Source organism: Ranitomeya imitator, chromosome 1 (genome assembly GCF_032444005.1).
Source record: "Ranitomeya imitator isolate aRanImi1 chromosome 1, aRanImi1.pri, whole genome shotgun sequence".
In the NCBI taxonomy this organism is placed as follows: domain Eukaryota; kingdom Metazoa; phylum Chordata; class Amphibia; order Anura; family Dendrobatidae; genus Ranitomeya; species Ranitomeya imitator.
Window position 1 is genome coordinate 788,094,378 of NC_091282.1, and position 11,508 is coordinate 788,105,885.

The 11,508-nt window shown below is 46.3% G+C and overlaps 1 protein-coding gene across 2 annotated transcripts; it reads left to right on the forward strand.

Moving 5' to 3' along the window:
• The first annotated feature begins 102 nt into the window (after positions 1 to 102).
• LOC138648108 (F-box only protein 33-like) lies at positions 103 to 2,015 on the forward strand. Of its 2 annotated transcripts, XM_069737620.1 has the most exons (3): positions 103 to 287; positions 1,239 to 1,349; positions 1,505 to 2,015. In XM_069737620.1, the coding sequence occupies exons 2-3, from the start codon at positions 1,342 to 1,344 to the stop codon at positions 1,812 to 1,814; spliced, it is 318 nt and encodes a 105-aa protein (XP_069593721.1). In that variant the 5' UTR covers positions 103 to 287; positions 1,239 to 1,341; the 3' UTR covers positions 1,815 to 2,015. The 2 variants fall into 2 exon arrangements, with proteins under 2 accessions (XP_069593721.1, XP_069593716.1); XM_069737615.1 differs by lacking the exon at positions 103 to 287 and having other exon boundaries at positions 812 to 1,349; positions 1,505 to 2,014.
• The last annotated feature ends 9,493 nt before the right edge of the window (positions 2,016 to 11,508 follow it).

Sequence of the window (11,508 nt, forward strand, 5' to 3'; positions counted from 1 at the left end):
TACTGCGATTCTAGACTGTACCACTCTGCTGGAGAAAGAGGGGTGAACGCTTAGTGTTTGCCCATAACATAAGCAAAGTCAGGAGGGGGCGTGACGGCTGCGACCCCTGTACTCACATGGTGCGGTCTTGAGATGCCGCAGTTGTTTTGCTGCGTGCGGCTTCTATGATGTAACCGGCGGTGATGTGCGACAGCGGAAACCGTGGTGCAGGGAGTTAACTTACAACGGTGCAGGAATGAGCAAGTAACAAAACAGCAGATCCTGAGAATAAATGATACAGACTAAAAGTAAAAAAGACTTTATTGCGGTTCTGAGCTTGTCAAGATCTTTCCTAGGATGAAAAAAAAAATAGTCTAAAGAAATGTGTTTTAGTGAATGAAATTATCCTGGGTAGTGCATTCCAGAAAACTGCTGCAGCATGAGAGGAGTCCTGGGGACTAGAGTAGGAGGGTCAGCTTATGGAGGATGTCTGAGCCCAGAGAGACCCTGGTGTTTAAAGGGACTCTGTCACCTGAATTTGGCGGGACTGGTTTTGGGTCATATGGGCGGAGTTTTCGGGTGTTTGATTCACCCTTTCCTTACCCTTTTTGTAGTGCCCTGCCAGGACCTTCCAGCCTTGTGATGTCCCCAAAAAGCTCACAGGGAGGAGCTGCTGTCATTGCTGCTGTGTGTCAGATCATAGAGAAAAGGGGCGAAGGTCCTGTGGGTGCAATGAAAGCTTGACAAGGTGCCCAGTCTATAAATGTGATTTCCCTTCTCTTGATAGGTGGTGGATCAGTGGATTAGGTTTGTTAGGACCCCATAGATCACCAGAATTGGTGGATGTGTATACAGGGGACTTGGGATGGCGGCTGGTTGCATTTTTCTCCTCCTTACCAAGGATTTCACAATGGTTTGATGGAAGCCTTCTTGAATGGATGCTCCATTCACCGTCTCCTGACCACAGGGACCCCCACTAATTAGGAGACTTGTGTCCCTTATGGCCAGGAGATACTCAGGGGAAATGGGCACATAAGCGCAGTTGGCCTGTCTTGACAGTCGTGCCATGTAATGTGACGTTGCAGGGGCATGCACCACCACTCGCTTCATGCAGGACAGAGATTGGCCCCTTGTTCTAGTGATCGGCGGGGTCAGTACCTGCACATGCATTAAGTTATTGCTTTTTTGTGGACTGGAATACCCCTTAGAGACTCCATCCTCTGCTTAATGCCTCTTATTTTGTTTCTTCCGCCTTGCAGGAATCTCCAGAAGCTGAGCCTTTTTGGCGACATCAGTATTTTGCAGCAGAACGGGACCATAACGAGCACTTACCTAAATAAAGCGGATCCAGGCGGCAAAAAGATGCAGCAGTAAGTGGAGCTGGTGAGGGGGTCACCAGTCCTGCAATCAGTCACTGCTTCCTAAGGGTCCTTATTGTGGGGGTCTCCAGCTGCTGGTGAAGGGTTGGGGGGTGGCATTCCTAATTTTGCAGCACCTATTCGCTAACTTGGGTCTCTATTCACAGGATCCAGCAGCTCTTCGAGGAGATCCTGGCAAACAGCCGGCACCTGAAGTGGCTGTCCTGCGGTTTCATGCTCGAGATCGTGACGCCAACCTCTCTGGCGTCCTTGTCGAATCCAGTAGCCAACGCCATCGAGCACCTGAGCCTCCTGGACAACCACACTTCTGCCGACACCACCCTGGTGACGACCATCGAGCTGGAGCGCTTCGTCAACCTGCGCTCGCTGGCTCTGGACTTCTGCGACTTCACGGCGGAAATGACGCGGGTGTTGGCGAATAATAACCACGTGCCTTTTTGTAGGTTTTTGTGCTGACCGCAAAGCAACCTTTCCTATCCTCAGTCTGTTCAGTAAATCGGGCCTCACTTTGCTAAATCTATTTCATCTCTGTGTTTGTATTTTCATCTTTACTCACAGTCATTATATGTGGGGGGCTGCCTTTTCCTTTGGGGAATTTCTCTGAGGCAAGGTAGGCTTTATTTTTCTATCTTCAGGGCTAGCTAGTTCCTTAGGCTGTGCCGAGTTGCATAGGGAGCGTTAGGAGCAATCCACGGCTATTTCTAGTGTGGTTGATAGGATTAGGGATTGCGGTCAGCAGAGTTCCCACGTCCCAGAGCTCGTCCTTTATTATCAGTAACTATCAGGTCATTCCGTGTGCTCTTAACCACCAGGTCCATTATTGTCCTGACCACCAGGTCATAACAGTACAGGTGGCCCAAAGTACTAATGCATCTCAATAGAGGGATAAGAGAAGTTCTGAGACCATTTTTTTTTCTTTGCAGTGTGTTTTGTCTCTCTTTTCCCCTTTACCTCTGGGTGGTTCAGGACACAGGTGTAAACATGGACATTCAAGGTCTGTCCTCTTGGATGGATAATCTCACTACAGGGGTACAAAACATTCAAGATTTTGTGGTTCAGAATCCGATGTCAGAGCCTAGGATTCCAATTCCTGATTTGTTTTTTGGTGATAGATCTAAGTTCTTGAATTTCAAAAATAATTGTAAATTGTTTCTTGCCTTGAAACCTCGCTCCTCAGGTGACCCTGTTCAACAAGTAAAGATCATTATTTCTTTGTTACGTGGCGACCCTCAAGACTGGGCATTTTCCCTTGCGCCAGGAGATCCGGCATTGCGTGATGTTGATGCGTTTTTCCTGGCGCTTGGATTGCTTTATGACGAACCTAATTCAGTGGATCAGGCAGAGAAAATCTTGCTGGCTCTGTGTCAGGGTCAGGATGAAGCGGAGATATATTGTCAGAAGTTTAGAAAGTGGTCTGTGCTCACTCAGTGGAATGAATGTGCCCTGGCAGCAATCTTCAGAAAGGGTCTCTCTGAAGCCCTTAAGGATGTCATGGTGGGATTTCCCATGCCTGCTGGTCTGAATGAGTCTATGTCTTTGGCCATTCAGATCGATTGACGCTTGCAGGAGCGTAAAGCTGTGCACCATTTGGCGGTACTATCTGAGCATGGGCCTGAGCCTATGCAATGTGATAGGACTTTGACCAGAGCTGAACGGCAAGAACACAGACGTCGGAATGGGCTATGTTTTTACTGTGGTGATTCCACTCATGTTATCTCCGATTGTCCTAAGCGCACTAAGCGGTTCGCTAGGTCTGCCACCATTGGTACGGTACAGTCTAAATTTCTATTGTCCGTTACTCTGATTTGCTCTTTGTCATCCTATTCTGTTATGGCATTTGTGGATTCGGGCGCTGCCCTGAATTTGATGGACTTGGAGTATGCTAGGCGCTGTGGTTTTTTCTTGGAGCCCTTGCAGTATCCTATTCCATTGAGAGGAATTGATGCTACGCCTTTGGCCAAGAATAAGCCTCAGTACTGGACCCAATTGACCATGTGCATGGCTCCTGCACATCCGGAGGATATCCGCTTTCTGGTGTTGCATAATCTGCATGATGTGGTCGTTTTGGGGTTGCCATGGCTACAGGTTCATAATCCAGTATTGGACTGGAAATCTATGTCTGTGTCCAGCTGGGGTTGTCAGGGGGTACATGGTGATGTTCCATTTTTGTCTATTTCGTCTTCCACTCCTTCTGAAGCTCCAGAGTTTTTGTCGGATTATCGGGATGTATTTGATGAGCCCAAAGCCAGTGCCCTACCTCCTCATAGGGATTGCGATTGTGCAATTAATTTGATTCCTGGTAGTAAGTTTCCTAAGGGCCGATTGTTCAATTTATCTGTGCCAGAACACGCCGCTATGCCGAGTTATATAAAGGAATCCTTGGAGAAAGGCCATATTCGCCCGTCGTCATCACCGTTAGGAGCAGGGTTCTTTTTTGTGGCCAAGAAGGATGGTCCTTTGAGACAAAAAAAGGGGAGAAGCCAGCGCAGCCTAAGGTTAAGACGCAATACATAAAGTGCAAATGCACATATTAATTTCTAACTGTATTTTAGAGTTCAGAGTGAAACAGGCTGAGGCACAGGTGCATAATTAAACAAAGCCTGAGGCAGGGCAGGGCTGCTGTGTGTGGACAGCAGCCTATCAATCACTGAGACACAGAAAGAATGGCGCACATAACCAGGCGCGGCGCACGGCAACAGTGATGGTCAGCCACTTACCAATAACAGAGCAAAAAAAGGGGAGAAGCCAGCGCAGCCTAAGGTTAAGACGCAATACATAAAGTGCAAATGCACATATTAATTTCTAACTGTATTTTCAAAATGAGACATTTAGCAAACAATTGATCAATTCTTTGAGCCACCCCACCTCTTCACGGCAATCTCATATTGGGGCAGTCCTACACTACGTTTTTTATATTCGCTGTGCCATAAAGGCCTCCTAAATGAACTAAATGCAAGACCACATTAAAAACATGCTCCAGGTACAGCATGCTTTTAATGCTTGCCGTGAAGAGGCGGGGTGGCTCAAAGAATTGATCAATTGTTTGCTAAATGTCTCATTTTGAAAATACAGTTAGAAATTAATATGTGCATTTGCACTTTATGTATTGCGTCTTAACCTTAGGCTGCGCTGGCTTCTCCCCTTTTTTTGCTCTGTTATTGGTAAGTGGCTGACCACCACTGTTGCCGTGCGCCGCGCCTGGTTATGTGCGCCATTCTTTCTGTGTCTCAGTGATTGATAGGCTGCTGTCCACACACAGCAGCCCTGCCCTGCCTCAGGCTTTGTTTTAATTATGCACCTGTGCCTCAGCATGTTTCACTCTTCATCTGTGGCTCTGGATGGCCAGTGTGGAGGTTGGATCCGAAATGTCTGTCTGGACCTGGTCAACCTTTATCCTCGCTTGCCTACTCTGGCGCCATGGGGGTGACTCAGTATATGCTCCAGGTACAGCATGTTTTTAATGTGGTCTTGCATTTAGTTCATTTAGGAGGCCTTTATGGCACAGCGAATATAAAAAACGTAGTGTAGGACTGCCCCAATATGAGATTGCCGTGAAGAGGCGGGGTGGCTCAAAGAATTGATCAATTGTTTGCTAAATGTCTCATTTTGAAAATACAGTTAGAAATTAATATGTGCATTTGCACTTTATGTATTGCGTCTTAACCTTAGGCTGCGCTGGCTTCTCCCCTTTTTTTGCTCGGTTCTTTGAGACCTTGTATTGATTACCGCCTTCTTAATAAAATTACAGTCAAATTTCAGTATCCTTTGCCGTTGCTGTCTGATTTGTTTGCTCGTATTAAAGGGGCTAGTTGGTTCACCAAGATAGATCTTCGAGGGGCGTATAATCTTGTGCGTATTAAACAAGGCGATGAATGGAAAACAGCATTTAATACGCCCGAGGGCCATTTTGAGTACCTGGTTATGCCATTCGGGCTTTCCAATGCTCCATCAGTATTTCAGTCCTTTATGCATGACATCTTCCGAGAGTACCTGGATAAATTCCTGATTGTGTATTTGGATAATGTGAAGCAGGTCAGAATGGTGTTCCAGGTCCTTCGTGCGAATTCCTTGTTTGTGAAGGGGTCAAAGTGTCTCTTTGGAGTTCAGAAGGTTTCATTTTTGGGGTTCATTTTTTCCCCTTCTACTATCGAGATGGACCCTGTTAAAGTCCAGGCCATTTACGATTGGACTCAGCCGACATCTGTGAAGAGCCTGCAAAAGTTCCTGGGCTTTGCTAATTTTTATCGGCGCTTCATCGCTAATTTTTCTAGTGTTGCTAAACCGTTGACTGATTTGACCAAGAAGGGTGCTGATGTGGTCAATTGGTCTTCTGCAGCTGTAGAGGCTTTTCAGGAGTTGAAGCGTCGTTTTTCTTCTGCCCCTGTGCTGTGCCAGCCAGATGTTTCGCTCCCGTTTCAGGTTGAGGTTGATGCTTCTGAGATTGGAGCAGGTGCTGTTTTGTCGCAAAGAAGTTCTGATGGCTCGGTGATGAAGCCATGTGCTTTCTTTTCTAGAAAGTTTTCGCCTGCTGAGCGTAATTATGATGTTGGTAATTGAGAGTTGTTGGCCATGAAGTGGGCATTCGAGGAGTGGCGTCATTGGCTTGAAGGAGCCAGGCATCGCTTGGTGGTCTTGACAGATCACAAGAATTTGACTTATCTTGAGTCTGCCAAATGGTTGAATCCGAGACAGGCTCGATGGTCGTTATTTTTCTCCCGTTTTGATTTTGTGGTTTCGTACCTTCCGGGCTCTAAGAATGTGAAGGCTGATGCCCTGTCAAGGAGTTTTGTGCCTGACTCTCCGGGTGTTCCTGAGCCGGCGGGTATTCTCAAAGAGGGGGTAATTTTGTCTGCCATCTCCCCTGATTTGCGGCGGGTGCTGCAAAAATTTCAGGCTGATAGACCTGACCGTTGCCCAGCGGAGAAACTGTTTGTCCCTGATAGATGGACTAGTAGAGTTATCTCTGAGATTCATTGTTCAGTGTTGGCTGGGCATCCTGGAATCTTTGGTACCAGATATTTGGTGGCTAGATCCTTTTGGTGGCCGTCTTTGTCACGGGATGTGCGTTCTTTTGTGCAGTCCTGTGGGACTTGTGCTCGGGCTAAGCCCTGCTGTTCTCGTGCCAGTGGGTTGCTTTTGCCCTTGCCGGTCCCGAAGAGGCCCTGGACGCATATTTCTATGGATTTTATTTTGGATCTCCCCGTCTCTCAAAAAATGTCGGTCATTTGGGTGGTTTGTGATCGCTTTTCTAAGATGGTCCATTTGGTACCTTTGTCTAAATTGCCTTCCTCCTCTGATTTGGTGCCATTATTTTTCCAGCATGTGGTTCGTTTACATGGTATCCCGGAGAACATCGTTTCTGACAGAGGTTCCCAGTTTGTTTCGAGGTTTTGGCGATCCTTTTGTGCTAGGATGGGCATTGATTTGTCTTTTTCCTCGGCTTTCCATCCTCAGACAAATGGCCAAACCGAACGAACTAATCAAACTTTGGAAACATATCTGAGATGGTTTGTTTCTGCTGATCAGGATGATTGGGTGTCCTTTTTGCCGTTGGCTGAGTTCGCCCTTAATAATCGGGCCAGCTCGGCTACTTTGGTTTCACCGTTTTTCTGCAATTCTGGTTTCCATCCTCGTTTCTCTTCAGGGCAGGTTGAGTCTTCGGACTGTCCTGGTGTAGATACTGTGGTGGATAGGTTGCAGCAGATTTGGACTCATGTGGTGGACAATTTGGCATTGTCCCAGGAGAAGGCTCAACGTTTCGCTAACCACAGGCGCTGTGTGGGTCCCCGACTTCGTGTTGGGGATTTGGTTTGGTTGTCGTCTCGTTATGTTCCTATGTTTCCTCTCCTAAGTTTAAGCCTCGCTTCATTGGTCCGTATAAGATTTCTGAGGTTATCAATCCTGTGTCATTTCGTTTGGCCCTTCCTGCTTCTTTTGCCATCCATAATGTGTTCCATAGGTCGTTATTGCGGAGATACGTGGCGCCTGTGGTTCCATCCGTTGATCCTCCTGCCCCGGTGTTGGTTGAGGGGGAGTTGGAGTATGTGGTGGAGAAGATTTTAGATTCTCGTATTTCGAGACGGAAACTCCAGTACCTGGTCAAGTGGAAGGGTTATGGTCAGGAAGATAATTCCTGGGTTTTTGCCTCTGATGTTCATGCTGGCGATCTGGTTCGTGCCTTTCATTTGGCTCATCCTGGTCGGCCTGGGGGCTCTGGTGAGGGTTCGGTGACCCCTCCTCAAGGGGGGGGTACTGTTGTGAATTCTGTTGTCGAGCTGCCTCCTGTGGTCATGAATGGTACTTCAGCTGGTTCTGTCCATGGACTTCCTCTGGTGGGTGTTTCTGAGTTTCCTTCCACAGGTGACGAGGTTGATTCGTTAGCTGGCTGTTCTATTTAACTCCACTTAGATCTTTGCTCCATGCCACCTGTCAATGTTCCAGTATTGGTCTAGTTCACTCCTGGATCGTTCTTGTGACCTGTCTTCCCAGCAGAAGCTAAGTTCCTGCTTGTATTTTCTTTGGTTTGCTATTTTTCTGTCCAGCTTGCTATTTTTATTGTTGTCTTGCTTGCTGGAAGCTCTGGGACGCAGAGGGAGCGCCTCTGCACCGTGAGTCGGTCCGGAGGGTCTTTTTGCGCCCTCTGCGTGGTCTTTTTGTAGGTTTTTGTGCTGACCGCAAAGCAACCTTTCCTATCCTCAGTCTGTTCAGTAAGTCGGGCCTCACTTTGCTAAATCTATTTCATCTCTGTGTTTGCATTTTCATCTTTACTCACAGTCATTATATGTGGGGGGCTGCCTTTTCCTTTGGGGAATTTCTCTGAGGCAAGGTAGGCTTTATTTTTCTATCTTCAGGGCTAGCTAGTTCCTTAGGCTGTGCCGAGTTGCATAGGGAGCGTTAGGAGCAATCCACGGCTATTTCTAGTGTGGTTGATAGGATTAGGGATTGCGGTCAGCAGAGTTCCCACGTCCCAGAGCTCGTCCTTTATTATCAGTAACTATCAGGTCATTCCGTGTGCTCTTAACCACCAGGTCCATTATTGTCCTGACCACCAGGTCATAACAGATACATAAACATGTACACGACCACCAGGGCGACCCATTGTGTCTTCTACTAACTCTTTATTATAACCAGCAGCTAGGACAAGATGGAGACGATCCTTACCCCTCTTTTGATTAATGTGGTCTCGTTTATCAAAGACACTTCAGATTTTCTGGCTGGTTCACGCACATTGAATTCACTACCAAAAGATTGCATTCTGGTTACAATGGACGTTAATAGCCTGAATTCTAGCATAGATCATCCTAAGGGCATGGAGGCGGTCTGCCTTTTTCTGGACACATACATGGAATTTTCACTTGATCAGAAAGATTTTTGTATGGCTTTACTGTCCCTGATACTCACTTTGTAATTTCTTCCTTTTATCGGGTTAATTTTTTAGCCAGAAAATCGGTACAGCAATGGGATCCAATGTAGCGACCCCCTACGCAAATATATATATGGCGTCATTCGAGGAGAAATATGTTTACACCCATGCACTCTTTTTGAAGCATTCCCTTTACTGGAAAAGATTTATAGATGATATCTTTCTGATATGGAATGAAGATGAACCTTCTTTAATGCAATTCTTCCTTTACATTAATACTCAGATTCCAAATTTGACCTTTACATTACACAAAGATCAAAGTAGTGTGAATTTTCTGGATACTTTGGTGACAATAAGAGAGGATGGTCACTTTGATATTGACCTGTATACCAAACCTATTGACAGGAATAGCTTATTGCATTATTCTAGCTGTCTCATATGAAGAGGTCATTACCTAAATCTCAAATACACAGAGTGAATCGTATTATCACTGATCCAACAGTAAGGGAACAACGCATCTCTGAAATGCGAGATAAATTTTCAAATTGGGGATATCCCCACAAAGTATTGGAGGTGGCCACACGATTTACTCCATCTCGAACTGTTAAACCTAACAGGATGGCCTTTATTACCACATATCATCCGTACATGAATTTTCTAAAAAATTGTGTTCTCGGACACTGGCCACTTCTGGGTAAGGCCTATCCTACTATTCCAGAGTTTACTGTCCCACCCCTTATCTTCATAAGAGACCTCAAAATATTAGAAACTTGTTGGTCAGGGCAGATATTGGTTCTGAGAAACAAACACAGAGACAACTGACATTAATGACTCAGTAAAAGGGGACTTTTCCCTGTCTACACTGTCCCCAATGTTCCAACGTCACTAATTGGGATACCTTCTTGCATCCCAGGTCAGAAAAACATTTTCCTATTAAGAGGTTTTTTTTACATGTGATTCCTCTTACATCGTATACTTAATTAAGTGCCCATGCGGTCTCAGATATGTTGGTGAGACCACCCCAACGTATTCGTGACCACATCTCTCAACACAAATGAACAATCCGCTGCAAATGCATGATGTTGCCAGTGCGGAAGGCATTTTATCTCAGCGGGACATACAGTATCAATGGATACAAAAATTGAAAGGAACGGATGGCACTCACCGGTTAAAAAACTTCTTTATTCCAATACTTTAAAACATCTGCATTGGGAGGATGGGACCAGGGAGTGGAATGGATGTCAGCCGTTTCGCGCTGCAGTGGTGCTTCTACTGGTGAGCAGTAGAAGCGCCACTGCAGCGCGAAACGGCTGACATCTTTTTTATTTCTTTTTCCCTCCTCCCCCCCTTTTTTTCCTTTTTTTCTTCTCCCACCTATAATTCATACTGTTTCTATTCCCATTTACCACCTCTGTGTCTCCTTTATGTCTTTTTCCCTTCATTCATTTGGCACCAGGCGGTTTGTATAACTTCCTCCTTTTTCAAGTGTCAGCGGCACATGCAAATTTAATTTTCTTTGTCTGTCAGCACATCAGATTTCGGATTCTCTACTGCGCACGTGCGGGCCTTATTTTTCACTTTGGGGATCTCTGTGCGATCGTTTTGGGCACGAACTCACCGGACGTAACGTCTAGGGGTAGCTGCATTTATAGGCAACCTCCTGCTTCCTCCTCTACTCACCTGCATGTAACCGCCGCAAGCAGGGCCGGCTCCAGGTTTTTGAGGGCCCTGGGCAAAAAAGTCTCCGTGGGCCCCCCCTTTAACACATACCATGATTCATGATGTACAGATACAGCAGAGAAATATAGGTATAGTACAATGCCAGATTTCACTTCTTACATGAGTGATAGCTATTGTAAATTCTACAATACCATACAGCAGAGGAGCTTTATATAAGTCTACCCCTTATATGCCAATTATGCGAGAGCGATGCGCGAGCCTTGCATTGCATCACCCGAAACGTCCGTATCTCTATGCAGCTGCACACTCCTGTCCAAACAACGGGCGGCTGTGTATGATTAAGTGATGCAATGAACAATAATATCACACACAAGGGACAAATACCATCGTATCATGACCAGACACCATATTACCACCACATAATGACCTATAAAACGACATACAAAGAACAAATACCGCCACATCATGTCCAGACCATATATTAAAGCCACAGTGACTGAATAATATCACATACAAGGGACAAATACTGCTACACCATGACCAGACCACATATTACCATCGCATGGTGACCAATAATACCACATACAAGGAACAAATACCAACACACCATGGCCTGACAACATATTACCCCCACATAGTGACTGAATACTACAATACTGATCAGTAAAAAACCCACAATACTAATATCTTGGACGCAGGGTTCAGTTACTGCACTGGCAAAATCCTCGCTCTGGGAGCCCAATCACCAGAAGAGACGGGGTCCTATGTGGGCCCCCCCTGCTGACCGGGCCCCATACGCCAGTCAGGGCAGTAATGCCCTGATGGCGACCCTGACTGTATCCCAGACAGTGTGAGTAGGACCCCCCGTCTCGCCAGGGCCCCGGCACTTGCCCGGGTGCGCCGGGTGCTGACGCCGGCCATGTCCGCAAGTACGCCGACAGCCTCACATCACAGGTATTATTCAATGGCTTTAAGTGTCTGTGTGCACACTGGTTTCCCTTTTTCTTAGTAACACCCATCTTTCTACGTTACTCGTATGTTATTTCATCATAGGTGCTGTTCCTACTATATGTCATCGGTTTGACTTGTATCACATTGTCCTGAACT